General features: G+C 36.7%; 1 protein-coding gene across 24 annotated transcripts in view; it reads right to left on the reverse strand.

The window, feature by feature from the left end:
* AFDN (afadin, adherens junction formation factor) overlaps nt 1–18314 on the reverse strand; it is an 85658-nt gene that overhangs the window by 23030 nt on the left and 44314 nt on the right. For all 24 annotated transcript variants that reach the window (XR_001865703.1, XM_017745771.1, XM_017745788.1 and 21 more), the window contains one exon: nt 475–540. Coding sequence is in view for 23 of the 24 variants with exons in the window: in XM_017745771.1 (XP_017601260.1) it covers nt 475–540 (66 nt within the window). In the remaining variant the exon portion in view is untranslated. The remainder of the gene's footprint in view (nt 1–474; nt 541–18314) is intronic.

The following is an 18314-nucleotide window of genomic DNA, read 5'->3' on the forward strand; positions in this document are numbered from 1 at the left end:
CCCCCACAGGGCTGCACGTGTGGCAACAGACCCAGAGTCTGCTGTGAGAGACTGACCCCACCCCAGGGGGGACATGGCCCGACATGCCCACCCAGCCTGAGCATGTACACCCATGGGACTCTGTGCCTTCCGGGGGGACCTTCACCAACAAGAGACCAGCTGGAGAGGATCAACGGGACATCATTGGGATCTACAGAGTGGTGATATTTTCCTTATTCTGTCCCTGTCACTCTTTCTGCTCCCCCCAACTATCTTCTTTCTTCCTTTCTTTCTCCCTCTCTCTCTCTCATATTTACAATCAAAAAAACCCCTTACTGTTGTCACTGGCATATGGTCTCGTTTGCACCTTAATTCGGGCAGAGGCATTTCTAAGAACATTAACACTGGATCGTAACAATAGTAAACAAAGGATTTTAAAGCATTTCCAAAGGCTCTTTCTACCTTTGAAATCTGATGTTTAAGAACATTACTAACCACATCTGCAGCACCTCCTTTCACAACAGACTTGACATATATTCCAAGTTTGTCTTGACCAGCACCCTACAGAGAAAGAGGCATTAATTTAATTTGTATCTGATCTCTTACGCACTCCACAAACTTTAATCTGAATTTTACATGGCTAAGTAAACCTCTACTTTCTCATGACTTTTATATATTTTCAAACTGGAGAAAAACCAATTATACAGTGAAGAGTTACATTCAATTAAAGTCATATGAATAATTTAATATTAGGCCTATCAAAACTGCAAGCTTTGTTAGAAGTAAAGAATATTTGGTCTTAATGCAAGTTTGAATAAGAAAGAAAATACATTAACTAAAACTTATACTTTAGAATTGTGTTCTAGCCCCCTTCTAATAATAAATACTTATTTAAACTTTTACACGCATGTTGTTATTTATACCTCTCTGTATTATGTTTCAAAAGAGTGCACTGTGCCCCAGTGAAACAAGGTAAATTGCAGATTACAGGAAAAAGGAATAGAAATATTTTTAACATTCATTAGGACTGTAAAGGAGCCAGTGTAAAGGAAAGAAGAATGTCTCAAGCTTTACATAAACAAGTAAAGCAGACGTAAGTATTTTAGAATTGACAGAGTCAATATTTAAGTCTACTGCAAAACCATGCAATTTTGTTCATAAAACATCTCTCTCAAAAGTGTTCTGCTACATTTTGAAAGGACTGTTAACAGTGAACTTATTGCAAGACAACTAAAGGATACCAAGATACAAGAATGAAAGCATCTATTCAAGCCATGCTGTTGTGTCATCCACATGCTCCAATGTACAAGACACCACACGAATCAGTCCAAATGTTAGTATCACAAACCTTTAAATTGTCTCTTATAGTGTGAGACTATTACCTGTCATTTATCTACTACAGCAAATGGTGTTGTTTTACTTCGCAAGTCACTTAGGAGAGTGCCAAGTACGTTTTCAACAGAGCACAGTCTTAACTCTAACACCGTTTTTCTAAAATAAGCCCCCAAGTTGCTTTGATATTGAACATACAGCTTCCTCCTTTCCCTCCCCCCCGCCTCTTCAACTCTTTTCTTTTGGCAGCAAAAGCATGCATTGCTCCCACTGTTATAATAAAGTAAAATAAGAATCAAGGTGAAGATTATTCAAAGCTAGTGTTACACAGACGTAGTTTTCTAAGTGAAAGACCTATTTTCATTAAATCTTAGGTTAATCCCAAATGTTTACACAAAAGCCACAGAAAAAGAATTCTTTCAAGCCTTATGATTCCAGATTACATTCTACGTGTCCAAATTTTTCATAATAATTGTTTAAGCCATACTTATGGATAAAAAGGAAAAAAATACAAAAAATAACTGAAATACTGATACTTTCTTTGTCTACAAAGAATATAAAGACAATTAAAAGAATTTAGTTGCTTTCTGTTTTTTTTTTTAAAGAGCTCTAAAGAAACATTGCAGTAGCTGCAGAATAACTTTATACCAGAAAAACTGTCTAAAGTTATGAGAAACACAAGTCAGAAGACAGCTAGATAAATGTAATGGAAAATGAAATCATACTTCACAAATCTCTTTTTTTTTTTTCCCTCAAGCAACCAAGATGTACATGAGGAAGGATGATCTAGCTGAACACCTAGACTTCCAATACGGACAATGCAAGATCTTTTAGCGGGAGTTCTTCAAGACTTCAAGGTGACATGCAGCGAGAAAGAACTTCTCCTTGTGTATTAATAACGGGTTCCATAATGGATCGAAAGTTGTTAGTTTTCACAAGGAATGGAAATTTGCAGAGGAGCCCTAAATGAATGTGCTGTTCACCATGCGCATAAGCATTCCAAAAAAAAGGCAAACAATAACGTAACTAAATGTACCAAATAGAAGATCCATCAAGTAAGTCAAAACCAAGAGTTGGAGAAGGATCACATGATGCTGAACACTGGAGCAATAATGGGGTGAAGATGTACTTCACTGGTCCAAATGTGAAATAATGCTCCAACCTTCTAAGGTGCTGGTTCCCATCAGGACACCATTGGCAGAACCAGTTACCACCTTCCCTTGTTAGGAACTTAAAATTAAATTATAGGGTTTATATGTCCCTTGCTCTGCCTCCAGCCACTAAGTATACCTGAAGGCAAGCTCCTTGAATTCCAAAGGGCGAAAGAATCAACAGCAACTCACCCACCCACCCTTGCAGTTATAACCTCATGCATCACATCAGTCATTGCAGGGACCAAACAGCAGCTTTTCTTGAGGGCCAGACTGACCAAGAGTCCTCTGAAGCCACCTGCAATTGACAGCATTTTTATTCAGTCCTAACTTCAAAGGATGCTAGCAGGAATCTCTTCCCCTTAGGTACAGAAACAAAGATCTGTCTAATACAAAGATTACGTAAAAACAAGCAAAGCTTTGGAAGAACACTGCCACTTAAAACAGCGCACACGTAAATCAAGCAACTTTGGTACTCACTGTATTGCATCAGACACTATATTCATCCATATACATCACCTTTCTCATGCTTCATTTTGACTCTTAGTGCACACTAAATGAAGTTGAAACCTTTTGTATAAGCCCATAATACATGGCTTATATTGGTTTGCAAATAATGATGAAATAAACATTTTCAATTGCACAAATACCCATAGAGTGCTTTCTAAACTGACTTGAACTCCTGAAGTTTAGTCACTGTTTTCAGAGCTATCTTGTATCAGCTCAGAAATCTGGAAGCCAGCAGAACAGAAAAGAACAAAGCAGAAACCACCACGGTCATTAAAAATCTAAAAGGGTCACATTTAGAAAACTGTTTAGAATTCTGATTACTCCCTTATAAAATGACAGCAACAGAACCATGAGGTTCAGGAGATAACAAGAATCATCAGAAACATGGAATACCTTTCTTGACAGAACCAACTAAGCAGGCATGGGCTCTTCAGCTCAGCAATGATCAAGGAACTGAAGGCCAATGGGATTATGAGTTGCCCTGATAGAATTATTTATCATCTCTCTAATCAGCCAACACAAAACACTTTCTCACTTCTGCTATCACATCTAGAATGTTTTAAATAGTAAAACATAAACAGAACCCAAACAAAATGCAACAAACCTCCGCCCTGCAAAACATTTTCCATAGGATTTCATAATTAAATTGGGAAACAGCCAGGAACAAGACTGCTGAAAGATGCCAAAGTGTAAACAGAATCCGAGATTCTTGGCAGGGCTCTTTGAGGCTTTAGAGAAAAAAACCCAAACAAACAAACAACATAAACCCCCCAGAACAGATACAACACACTCTGAAATTAAAGAAAGCTAGAAACCAGGATGAACCATAGAACGGTTTGGGCTGGAAGGGGCCCTAAAGACCATCTAGCTCCAACCCCTTGCCACAGACAGGGACACACACCTTCCACTAGACTAGGTTGCTCAGAGCCCCATTCAGCTTGGCCTTGAACACTTCCAGGGATGGGGCATCCACCACTATTCAGAGTAACCAGTTTCAACCCCTCACAGCAAAGAATTTCTTTTGACCATCCAATCTAAACTTACTCTTTTTCAGTTTAAAGGCATTCCCCCTTGTCTTGCCCTTCTAATGAGTACCCCTGCAGCCATCTGGCAGGCCCATTTTAGGTATTGGGAATGCCACAATTAGGTTACTCTGGGGCTTTCTCTTCTGGCTGAACAATCCCAATTGTCCCAGCCTTTCCTCATAGGAGAGAAAAATCTTACACTTGTTTTTGCTGTGTTCTTTGGCTAAGGGTACCACAGCTGGAAGATACCACATCATTCGGATTTTTGCTCTACCTGCGCCTATACTCTAACCCTAAGTAATTCTTCGTTATGATTCAAAGGAGCTGACATTTTACTCCTCATTCCTTCTTTTCCCATGTTTTTATGATGCCTACACAGTTTGTCAATCTTTTAACTGTTCTTTTAAAGGAAGTTATGAGTAGATGTGTTAGCTCCAAGTTATCTCACTTAAATACAACACCAATGAATTTTGAAAGCATAAAAATTATTTAAAAATAAATCTCTGTTCAGATTGCATTAAAAAAAAAAAACAACATTATCAGCTACCACATCTACTCATGTATTATCAGGACCAATGAGCTTCTCCTCTAATCCACATGTCATTTAATATGTTTCTAACAACATGCATGTGCTTTCACATGCTTAGGAAGACTTCTCACTAAATATCCTTAAAATCAACTCCTCACCTTCCCTTCAACTTTTACCCTAAGCTTTACAGAAACTTGAATCCAAATTCCTAATTCCTGTTGAATCAGACTTGATTTTGCTTTAGTTCTACCTTCCAGAAGTCTGCATTAGAAAGAAATATACAATTATTAGAAACAGAAAAAGGTTCTTAATATGTAGCCACACATACTGAACTCCAAAGTGAACAGAATTCTCATACACACCAGATGAATTTTCCTGTAATTATTTACGGACATTACAGTAAAACAGATTACTTTGTGAACTACATATTAAACAGCTTTTCTTTCAAAGGAATGTGAATGTCAACATAATTAAAACTACTCCCCCACAAATAAAAAAAAGAGCAGTAATATGGTGTATCAGTAACAAAAATATGATAAACCCTCTTTTCATTTCATTTTCTCCAGTCCTTAATAACAGAAGCATATGTATCCATATGGCTTTTAGTCCAAACAGAAGAACACAACTGTAAAGGAGTCAGATGACTGTGGAAAGCAAGAATGCAGTAAGCATAAAGAGATGGCTTATTCTCTCTCCCCGAGATTAACATACTGAAACCTACAGCACATTTTCTCAAATATGCATAACCAAATACAAAATCCCCAAAACCTTTTTAAGAGTTTTTCAAAAAATAATGTAAGATACTCTAAATTTTAAAAAGCCTCATCCACTGTACCATATTCTCTAGTGCTACCAATCTACCCATTTTCTTTCACACTTGATGCAACTTTTTCCCACAATCCTTGCAGAAAGTAAAATATACCCTTTTGAGGAAAAATCCCACTAGACTATTACTGCTGCTTCAGTTTACCTGGGTGACAACATTTCTGAACCGAACTGAGTATAACACTACTCTGAAGACCTTTAAATGATACTAGTTTTTTTTACAGTGCATAGCCAAAACAGAACCCGAGGGGGGAGAAAGTTCTATATGGAAGATACTAGCTGAACAGAATTCAACAAACAGTGAATTGGGGACTGAGGAACGGAACATGGTATTTAAAAATGCTGATACCTGAAGTACATCAGACTTAAGCCTCAATATGAGAAACACATCTATTCTGTGCTTTTATAATCTAATTAAATAATCAGTACACAAAAACTTTTATGCACAAATAAAGCGCATAAAGCAGAGAGAACTAATTTGGAGGCCAGCAGTAAAGCACAATTTACACATTTCAGGATTTTTAAAATACTATCTAATCAATCAATTACAATGACACTAGTAGTGCACTCATACAGAGTGTAAGGAAGAAACCCACCTGTCTGCTCCCATGTTGTCTCACACTTCGAGCTGTGCAGGCACTACTGTGGTGTGGCAGGTCCCATGACAAACCTGGCTGGAGACTCAGCTGATCCCTGTCTCCAGTTCCCCTCCTCCCAAATACAAGCTTTGTTTTCAACTAAATCAGCTTCCTTAAATTGTTTACGGCACAGCATGACTGTTCGTAACAGTGCAGGAAAGAGGGTTGCTAGGAGGGGCCTGGATCACTTAAGGGGGGTTGATTCCACTATTTGGTGAATAATGTTATTTTCAACCCAACAACTCAAAACTGTTTGAAATTCCTAAATTCTACTATAGCTCACCTATTGACTTTTCAAGCATCTGAGTAACAAAACAACTGCAAAACTGTATTCTAGTGGGAGCTGAGCCCCAAAACAATTGCAAAACAAACACTCACATACACTTAGGTTCCCACACAGAAAAGTAAACTACACAGTGGAAAAATGTCTTCATTTTAAGCTTTTGAATGCCTGCATGGCAAACACACTGAAAAGACACTTCCCAACTGTGCCCAGTCCTACCCATTCCCCTTCTAAATGTAAAAAAAATTTCAAACTTTAGCAAGGGATGGAGATAAATGACATATGTAGAACTGATGAAAATGCATCCTGCTACAAAACACAATGCACTTTTATTCATGTAATTGGACAATGGGATAAAAATGTCATGTTCTCCTCCCTTTTTTTCCAGAAAGCTTTATTAGGTCTCTGAGTAAAAACATGAAAATATTCTTGAAAATAATCTTTTCCATGCTTCGGCCTATTCATCTGTAAGATGCACAAAGCCAACACAAGGGGAAACTGAGGAAAACCGTTAGATCCAGCAGCCACACATTTGCGTGAGATGCAATACCTGTAATAAAGATTTTCTTACAATCTCACACTTATCTTAAGAAGTAATTAAATGTTTTAAAACAGCACAAGTTGAAAGATGTTAATATACTGCACTTGCAAGTTTGTCATGCACTGGGAGTTTAGTTAGAGTATGAGAATAACTAATCCTAAATTTGCTGTGATTTACAGGTCAGAATTCTACGATAAAGGACAACTTTCACATTTAACGGGAATTTTAATAACTGGAATTTTAATAGATTTTCTAATCCTACTTGGGAGGTAAAAATAAACACAGGACACTTCTGCATACAGAAGTCTGTTTAGAATGGTAACTTGGGTCTTTATTCTAAATCTAAATGAAGAAAAGAAAGTATGGGAAAATGTTTAAGTGACTAAATTACCTTGCAAAAATAAACAAGGAGCCCTCCCTCACTGAGAGCTAGAATAAAAGGAGCTACAAGTCAAGACAATAAATGAAAAACTGAGGTATGAAACACTATCAATAAATCCAGAGATTAAAACTCACCAGAAGTTCTACTTCCCTTAGATCTACCTTTATTTCATATGTGTGGCCCCGTAAAGGGTTTGACAATATTTAAAGTGGGACTGAAGGAAGATAGGGAAGCTTTTAGAAAGGAGGAGTACCTTTATTTTTTTCAAGGCAGGCTCGTTTGAAATAGTTCTCACAGAACAAAAACATGTTTAGAAAAATCTTACAAGATGGAGTCTAAAATTACAACCTAAGGCTATAAACAAAAAAAACCCAAAGGAAAATTAAAAAAAAGGAAATAAAACACGGAGAGGGTTTATTAGGCATTTGGATGATGATCATTGTTGAGTTTCACATCAGTGCTGCTCACAGGCCATGAGCTGCAGAGTCTATGCAAATCTAACTTCACCTAAAAATACGATCAAAGACTGGAGCAGAGAACAGTTAACCAGCCGGAACTTCAGCAAGAGCTTTCACGTTTTTTTAAAAAAAACCACTACTATTTATCTTGGAGATTAATGAATTCAGACAGACTGGAGCCAACAAAAAACCCATTAAAACCCAACAATTAAAGCCAACATTAAAATCTCACCTGAGAGACAACATTTCTTTTTAACATACATAAATAACATTGGTCTATACTGACAAATGTGCTCTTATACACAGACACACACATACTCTTCTCAACTAATTCAGGAAAAGTGCTTGCTAAGTACTCATATTTGGAAAATTAATAAGTAACAAACACTCTGTAAATTTTCACTTATATTGTCTTCTAAATAGCAGTAGGACAACTGGAAAACCTGAGCTAGATCCCAGGACATATCACCTTTCATAAAGGAATTCAGTAAATAATTTATTGAATAAACAAACAAATAAATTGACTGAATTACTTTCCTGTAGGGCCTGAAAGATTGGAAGAGTTCTGAGAACCCATGCAACTATGGCAATCCATAGAAGTTAAAGAGCAAATTTTGGCACCTCTGGTCAGCACAACTTCAGCCTCTAGAATGCTGATACGTTATATTTAAGATGGCACTGACACAGTGCAGGGGAGTAACAACTAACTACTACAGTACCTCACTAAAAGAGAACCTGAAAGGTGAAGAAAATAAACAACCTCCCCCCAATATTATGTTCGTTTATAGGATTTTCATTCTTCAAGTCACACAGACTTCAATCTCAAAAAAACCAAAAAAATCTATAAATTCACTGGGACCAAGAGGACGGAAGGAAAACAAAGTTGATACAACAGAGCCAAGTCAATTTAATGCATTAAAATAAAAAGCTCAGATGAGACAATGCTACGCAAAGATTTCATACCTGTTTGTCCAAAAAGGTATTTGCCCCTTTTAAGCCTCATACAATTTTCTGCTTTACCACAAAAATTATATAGAGAAGCCAAAGGACCAAGATGGATAATGTAACCTAACCTCAGTTTTTGACATAGCCTAAAAAGAAACAAGTCCTTTTCCATCACATCCACTTATAATATATCAGCACACAGTAGCCCATAATTGTTTGCACAATTAGCATTATTTTGCAAACCCCTCATTGCTCTAAAAGGATTGTGCCCAAAATATTGCATTTGCTTAGAAATATCACTATGAGAACTGTAGAAATAAAAGAGGCAGCATTAAAAAACACCCAACCAAAACAAACCATCACAGCTTCTTCTACAGAGTATTCAGACCAATGAAGGAAAGAACAAGACAAACTACAGTGATCTAAAAAAAGAAATTACTACTCCTACATCAGGAAGATGTAAAATTGAAGATGTACAAAAAGTACCACAGTAACGAATTAATAAACATGACAAATTTAATGAGAGCAGTTAAGGAGAACAGACTTTTATTGCTAGTGTTGCTTTGGCAAAAGATGAGTTTTATAAAACTTCCTTGTCAGTAACAGACACAGGAAACTCTGGCTCAAATTCATTCCATCAGCCATAAAATCAGAACACACCATAGAGTGCAACTGTATAGAAAAGTCACAGCTGGAGTAACAGCAATATCATACAGACTTTTTAATGGCAGCATCACAACTATCCATGAGCTGGTGAGTCACCACAAAAGCATTAAAAGCAGGCAGACTCCTCCTTCCCATTTGGTATTTGCCAGGACAAGCAGCCATAATGGCATGGTGAAAACAACAGCCAGATCCTTCCAGTGGGAGTCAACAGGCAGCTTCATTCCCAGGTGAGCCACCCATGCTGTGACATGCTCATGAGGACCTGCCACCTGCAGAATGATAGCCTGGAGGTGCTGAGACACCACACAGCCCCACCAGTCTAAAGAATGAGTGTCAGTGAAGGTCCATCTCTTGACCAGGTGCTAACCTCTTAACAGCTGAACTACTCCCATCCCCACACATCATGCCCACCTAACGTAGGTGGATCACAAACCACTGTACTTTCGGGGAGGTTAGCAATATTCTTGCAGTTTTAGTAGACCTGTAAAATGACCTAGTTATTTCTATACCTATGATGAGACCTAGAACTACAAAAACTATTATAAAAACACTTTTACAGTTGTTAGAAATAACAGTAGAATTGTATTAAGTAATTAAGGAAAAGCTATGCATCTGTAGAGCAGATCTGCAGTACAGCACCTAACCAAACCGGTGCTACTCCACACAATTAACAGCAAGGTCTTGTCATTACTTGTTCCGAAGCCTCATTTGCCCACACCCGTTGAGTTTCATATGCTTTGTTTATCACTCTGATAAAACTGGAGCAACAAATAGCTTCTAAAGACTGGTAAAATCACACCTGATTAAAAAAAAAATACCCTTCAATAACAATTTATTTGGAAAATGCTAGATGTATTAAAAGCCTACTTTCATTTCCATAATATGCGAGAAAGTCTTCCTAATGATCTTTCAATATAGAAATGTACATTTCTGTCTTAAGTACATACATGCTTCACACAAATAGTAAATGAAAAAGTAGTCCTGAACTGAAAGTATCTTCACTCTCCAATCATACTTGGAATCCACAGAAGTGTCATACAGTCACCAACCTTTTCAAAGAAATACTCCAATTTAAGTGGTTTTAGATACCAAGACTGTATGTCAAAACACTCCAGTAGTTCGCATAACCACAGATCTTTTTAAATAAGTAATTTTCAAGATTTTCTTGGATTTTTCATCATTATGCAAACATGAACTAAGACTTTATTTTAATAATGTAGGTTCACACATGCGTGTGCATACATAAGCAAACATACAGTACTAAAGGTATCTCAGATGTCTCATAATGCTTTACAGGTGACACTTTTCCCACATCACTTAAGCTTCTGTGGTATTTTATAAAAATGAAACAGTTTAATACAGGATGAATCAACTGCAACTAGAATGTCTTTAAAGAAAATAGCATAGAAACGTAGCTTATCAAGCCTGATACCAGCCATCAGGCCTGAAATCTTTTATCTGCCTACACCCAGAGTAGATTTGACTGATTTTTATCAAGGTTAATTCTCTAGTTCCATATTCTTAGGCTTACACAGAAGATCTCTGCAAGTTGCAATAAACATCCTTAAAAGCGAGTTTATGGAACAGAATCAAGTCTCACTCTGCCCTGGCAAGTAATTGGTCTACAAGCAATTAAATAACCCAAGCTTGTAAGCATTTTAAAAAAATAACAGTTTACTAAACTATGCAGCCAATTTACAACTTTATTCTCTAGGAGGCAAAAGTGAAGGTTTTTGACCACCCAAACACTCACATTCCATAAAGCTGCATGCATTCTTTAGGTTGTATCTGGATGAGTATATATTTTATCTCCTCCTCCAAACATACTAAGCCTAAGACTCATTGAACTCCTTGCTGTGGGCCCAGAGGCAGGAGAAAGGCCAACTTTGTAGTATTGGTCCCGTCTCCAGCGAGGGTAGACTTTTCTGGACTTGGAAAATCAGAAAAACCCCACTTTGTCAGAGAAAGCTAAGGCCTGTGCTGCCTCAAGACCAATGCAGACACTTTGGAAATCTGTCATCATTAGAGAAAATACTTTTCAAATATAAATAAGGTGAACCAGCCTACTGTATCTAAAACTGATCTGTCAGCTGTGGCTACAGCTGCACTGCTTCATGCTGTACCCTGACTTAAAAAGAATTTTAAAACTGACCTATGCTCTACATACCACACACTTCAGCGTTCCCCTCTCACATACTCCATGTTGGCCATCAAAACCCAAATGTTTCTGGAGCTAGACAAAGTACAGTCACAAGTGGGCAAAATATTTCCAATTAAACAAAAGCACTATAAATTCAAACTTTGGTGATAATCAACATTACTCAAAAGGCAAAGAAACATTAAGCATTTAACTGACATCAGCTTTAGATTGCACTGAGTGGGAAAAACAGATGAAAAATAAGTGTCTTACTACTCAGAGAAAAAAAAAAGGTAGATTGGCAGCAGTACATCCAACAACCTAGAAACTTTCTGTCCGGTGAACGCAGATGCTCTATTTACAAGAAACCTCTAAAGGAGTACAGAGAAAAGACTGAAGAGTTTTGTTTTTCTTTTTAATGGAGTGTTACGTGTTACTTTTTAACAAAAGAATGTTTGCAATCAGAACTACCTTGCACACAAAGCAAGCAAATGAATACACCCTCTTATCTTCTAAAAGTGCTTCTCACAGGACAAGCCAGGATGTTCTGTAGTGGACCTCCTGAAATGGCGTTAATAAATTATACTCTACTGTACTCTAGTGCATATATTGTTGTTTGGGGATTTTAACAGCGTTCAGCATGGAAAGCACATACACTGACACAAAGGGCTGTAGCATCTTCTGTGCTAAACAAAAATATATAAATTTCCAACAGCATGATTTCTCTCACACTCCAGGAATTGAGTACTTCAAAAAGATAAATCTTCTTTGATGAAAATCAAATCAACTAGAAAAGCTAGCTAAAGCAACTGGTCTAACATTTCATTCTAAGATTGGAATAAAGTATTCAACAGTTCCTAACTTATTTTACTTCACTCTTACTCTCGTGACATGGGATAAGTGGGAACTAAAGGCAAAATGCTTCATATACAACATTTGTAAAAGACTAAGCAAAATTTATTCATTAGTCTCTCTTAAGCTGTCTGAAAAAGAAGTCTTCTTTATTATTATAAATGCTGCAACTTAATATGATATTCTACAAATGCATTAAAGGCACTCTTAATTTTCAATGAAAGAAATTAAATACATGAGCCTTTGATTCCACTTTTATTTCAAAGGAAAAACCTTTCACTGAGCTCAAGGAAAATATATTGCTTGAGCTCTATTTCACCAGACAAGGGTTAACTTTTTAATGCACATTTGCTATAAATACTCCATGAGCACTGCCACACTAAGGGCTATTCAGAGTTATGTACAAATCTACAAGTTGTACTGCAGGTTCTGTGATGCTCTTCCTCAATAAGTCAATTCTGATCTAATGATGTCTGCACTGGGCTTCACAGGCAAGACATACTGGGCAATTTACTTTGGAAAAAACCCCACCCTGTATCTCCGCACTTTTTCAGAGAAATAGCACTTGCTTCTATAGCTAAGGATAAATTACAACCCAAAAAACCTGGAGCACTAACTTTCACATAGTGCAGGCTCTGCAGTTTCAGATGGATACAATGTAATCCAGGATCAGTGTGTACACTAACATATGAAGCACCTAAAATTTCTACTCCAACTGAAGGTATTACTCATACAGGAAAAAGTCAACACAGAACTTAAGTCCTGAAAGTCTTTTTCATTAACAGAAGTAAAAAAAGATTTAATTAAAATGCTGTATTAACATGTATCTAAACAGAATTTTCAAAGTTATAAGAATGCCAGAATTTAATGAAGTCTGGTTACAGGAATTCTAGCTACAGTATACGTGCACTACATTTTTAGCAGGCATGCTAAAAAGTACCTCCATAGACAGAGTATTAGTGCAATGAGGAAATGGCACATGGATTTTAAAACTCACTTTCTTTCAGAAGGCCTAAAATACAGGTCTGGGTCACCTATTTGCAATAACAATCTAAATACGAGCAAAAAAGTAAGACAAAACCCACTCCACTTGAGCAGAACTGAGGTCTCACAGCTACTGAGAAGAACAATCACACTGTGATGGTGTAACCTTCAGATTTTGCACAGCACATAAAAACATGAACAAGATTTTGTACAACATTTACAGGGCACCAAAATTTAAACAAAAACTCTGCTGGAAGTTAGGACTCAACAAAGCCCAGGCAAATTGCTAACACACAGCTACTTATTTGTTCATGATAAAGACTAAAACAGGCAACCTACACACTATTTTATTTCTGCAAGACTGAGAAATCTGTTCTGGAAATGAGAATTATATACTGTATTTTCACTAAGGCCCTCCTAAGAAGCCTGTTAAGGCAACACCAGTAGTTTAGACCACTGAGGTGAATTAGTATTGAACACTTAAAAAAAAAACAAAACCAAAAACAACAAAAAAAAAGACCCAAACAAAACCAACCAAAAAAACACCTCCACAAAACAATTTTAAATCTTATCACTGAAACATTTCAATTAATTGATGCTGGGAGGAAGTGCCAGATAATTTCCTTAAACAGAAAACACAGACACAAGACGACTTCAAATACTGAACTATCTGAAAAATTAAGACCTAGAACACACATAAATAGCTAACAGTTTAAAAAAATCCTATCAGCTGTCTATATTTGCAAACACAGGTGAGAAAGATCGAGATTTGTCTATTGTTACCAGCATTATTAACTGTAAGCATAATTTTCAATTTTGGGAAAAGATCATTAAATGAATGTTTAAGCCTGTTCCTTCTACATGGATCTCCTACAAGATATTAATAGAAAAAACCTTGAAAGAAATTTTACATCAAAATTGATATTCCTGTAGTCTCAAACCCTTAAATTTAACACCTTGAATTGAGTACTAAATATAAAATGACAAGCAATGGTTTTGCAATTAAAGCAACTTAGAATAATTTAATTTACCCTTAAGAACAAACAACGTTGCCAAATAATGCAAATTAGTTATGGGTGAGATGTCACATACTTGTTTTTAGAACAGTAAGTCTGTTCCCCAGAGTATTTACTGCTGAACTGTAACACTCATGTTTAAAATGCTTTTATTAAAAAAGAAACATCTGATCCTATTTTAGTAAGCACTACTTAATTGGACTACCTGTTAAAAAATCCTAGAAAATACACTCTGATTTATGTGCCAGTAGGGGCATATACATAAGTATTTTAAGGTGCTTGTATATATTTTAAGGTAACTTTTTCTGTTATACTACTACGAGATGACTGGACAAGAAGTAGAAATGTGTCATACTTTAAAGAACTAAATCGCAATACACTAGTGAGTATAACCAGCATGCAAAGATTAATCAATAAAACTTGCTCTATCATTCCTGCAGAACATGGGAATCCTTTCTTTCGTGCAATAGTAACCTAAAGAGAATTGAAATGTCTCTCCTCTGCAAACATGTTGAATAAGACACCCTAAGTGCAATGACTTTGCACGTTCTGGTCTTTTCAGAAGGGTCTAGAGAGTATTAAAAATCTTCTACTCTTTGGGACATCAATTTTAATTATTCTACTAAGATTTTATAAGAGGAAAACAGACTTTCAGAGGAACCTGGATTAAAGCCAACTAGTATGACAAGTAAACAGATCACAGGTCATGCTATTCATGCTCTGGCACAGTAAAACAGTAGTTATCACACCTGAAACTTTAAATATTAATAGTCACTTCCACAAGTTTCAGAAGTGCATATGAAGAACAAGCTAAAAATTAGTTTTTTCTTTCTAGATTTTAGAAAGTTAGCCACTAACATCTGACTATATTTAACTGCATGCTGTATTACATAGTTGCTACATGAACAAATAACTACTGGCAGGTTTAAACAGGCAAGAGAGCAGGAAAAAGTACAGGGATAGTAAAACTTCAGAGAAAAACAGTCCCAACAGAAACCTGAACGGACTTACCATGGATTCTGTTCTTCCAACAACAGAAAACCACATTTTGATCTCCGGGACTACAGATCCTTGAAAGAAAAAAAACAATTCTCCACTTCTCTTCCAGCCCTCAACAGCAAGCACCAGCTCTAGTCTGCTGGATTTTCCAAGATACCCATCAAGATAACTCGGAGCTCGATGCTATGACACAGTGTATCATTTATCAACAGCAGCTATAACCAATACAATATTCAGACCCTTACGTAATCAGTTATGCTGTTCTGACTTCCATTTACTTTAGAGGCTTTATTAAACTCTGAAAACTGCTAGAAAAAACAAAAAGGGAGCCCTTTTGTACTAAAGACAAAAACCTCCAAATTAAACAGGAAGTAATGTGCTGGCCCACAGATGGCTAAGAAGTCACATGCGAAAGCCCCCAAAAAAGTGATATATTTTTAAAGTAAACTGCATGCACACGCAGCTTCCAAATCATCTGGATTTCATAAAAACTTAACCACAATGTGGTTAGGAGTCTGGCAGCTTTTAACATCAAAACATCTTTCAGGGTTAGAGCAATCAAAGTCTGCACACAACCTCAAAAAGCAACACTGTTCCCCGTTCCCTATGCCCGACCACTCCTACCAACTACATTTCCATGTACCTATTACAAAAACTATTGCTAATAAAGCTACAGAGTATTGCTGTAAGAAAACACACAAATGTACCAAAGGGCAGAACAAGAAGTTACTTTTCTGGATCACATATGAAGCTATACAATTGAATTTTAAACAAAAATTGGTTTAAAGCATTCAGTTTAAGAAATGCTGCTAGGTATTTTCCCAATTTATAAAAAACCAAACCAAAACCCAAACAAGCACAACACTGTTTACACTGCTCTGGCAGCTAACAGCTGTTTCATAGCTAAACTTGTTTTCTTACTATGTTTGCATATAGCATATGCACTTACTACATGTTTGCTCAGAGGGGCTGTCCTGCCTCAGAAAACACCAAAGTGAGGTGAATTAGGTGATGCTCTCTCTGAATTTCTGCTCTCTCTGGTACTCCTGGCAGGCCTTTAAAACTTCTAATTAACTAAAATGAGTAGCTGTGACTAGAAAGTGAAAGACGTAATGCACTTAAACATTTTCCCTATCACTAGGGGAGAAGAGGATCCAATACAGGGCTCCCCAGAGACCCAACACTTTCATATACACCTTGACTCACCTCTTCAGGTTTTGGTTTGTTTTTACATTAATGTACACATGTCTGCAATCACCTAGCATCCCAAGGCGATACTCCTATCGTAAGAATAAGCAGGTGCACAGCACTTCAATGCAAGCTGCATCCCATCTCTGCTTATACAACCCTTGCTTCAGCTTCAATCCTCTTTTTTTTTTTATTGCAGCAGGGAAGGAGTGACGATTACTTGATAATTACAAATATTTGGTGTAAAGGTATTATGTAGGGTGTGATTTCTAATTTCCTCATTAGAAACTCTTAATTGGCACAGACTTAAATCTAATAAAACCCAAAACTAATAAAAACTCAAATAATTACTAGAAATTTTTTAGATGTTTCCTCAGAGATGAGCGAAGATTTACTAGGAAAGCATGAATTTTTTTGCAATGGGTAGAAGGAAGAAAAGCAGTCCATTGGCATTATTTTTATGATCTCTTGAAAATCTGCCCATTTTGTCCACCTCTAGAATATCATCAAACTGCATTTTAACAAGCTTCATCCAAAGCCCGTGACAAGTATGAGAAGCCCCTAACACATATCAAGAAAGGCAGGTCAGCACTGACATGCAAAGGTGTTCTCACAACATGCTACTGAAAGCAAGTATTTTGTCACATCACAGGAAAAGAACTGTTTTCCTAACAAAAGCTAAACAGATTCAGGGTTGTCCTTCACTTGTTGGAGCAGGGCCTGTTGAACAGCCACTGCATTTTCTACTGCTACAGCCCTTTTGAAGCACTGTAGAAACCAATAGTTCAATAAACACAGCTGGGTCAGCAATCAAACTGGGCTCCTGTGCAGGGCAGCAGCAACTATGTATTTCTGAAAGTATGAGCTTTCATTTCCTCAACTTTATGAGCAATTAATAGCCAACCTTTTACTATTAAAAAGTTTAGAAAAATCTGAATCTATTCTCATACTTGCCTCTCCCTCTCCTTTCAGGTATTCCATCCAGTTAATGTTTAGAAAATGTTAAGAAATGGTCTACTGGACTTTTTCCTCCATTTTCAAAGTTAAAAATGAGAATTTTAACTTTTATGCTGGTAAAAGTATACTACTTGAGATATGTAGAAAAATAGTTACTAGTAAATATCAACAAGATAAGGAATAGAAAGAAAAAATGCACCAACCCTTCCTAGCTTTTCAGTCACACTCACTCAATTCTCTAAGCTGTTCTGCTCTGACCAGATTGAGAAAATTAGCGCTTGTGTATTCTTTGTATTCTTCGTTACTCTTTTTTTTAATGAAGCCTCTTACAGGAAAAACATGCTAATAATTACTCACAAAAAGCAACTTTGAACCTCTTGAAAATAATCCTACTTAATTACTACAGCAACTTCTCTCAAACGTAACGCATACGATCATTTCTATCCAATGAACCTTCTGATGACTTCATATTAAGCAGAAGCTTCTACTGTACATACACCAAAACTAAAACAATCCGTTTCTTGCTTATTTCAGACCAAAATTTAAAACCTAACTGTTCTTATATCCAAATTCCAGTGTTAGTGCAGCACACAGCAGTAAGATGAAATGCAATGACTGTCTGAACCAGTGTTTCTGCAACTGTGCAGAGATGAAAACTCTTGCTTCCATGACTGATCATGATAAAGAAATCATGAAATGCATTAAATAACACAAAAAACTTTCAGATCAAGCTTACACACGGACCAGTAGCACTGTTACATACTGCTAATGGAAGTTAAATGTCAGTTGTTAAAACAACATCTAGAAGCCAGCCAGCTCCAATGAAAAAGGAAACTTTTCCCCCTGTAATATGCTACTTCACTCTAGATGAGAAACCAGATTTCTCCGGGTAAAATGGAAGAAAAATTACTTCCATG

The sequence above is a fragment of the Corvus brachyrhynchos genome, unplaced genomic scaffold, assembly GCF_000691975.1.
Source record: "Corvus brachyrhynchos isolate BGI_N302 unplaced genomic scaffold, ASM69197v1 scaffold70, whole genome shotgun sequence".
NCBI classification, from domain to species: Eukaryota; Metazoa; Chordata; class Aves; order Passeriformes; family Corvidae; genus Corvus; species Corvus brachyrhynchos.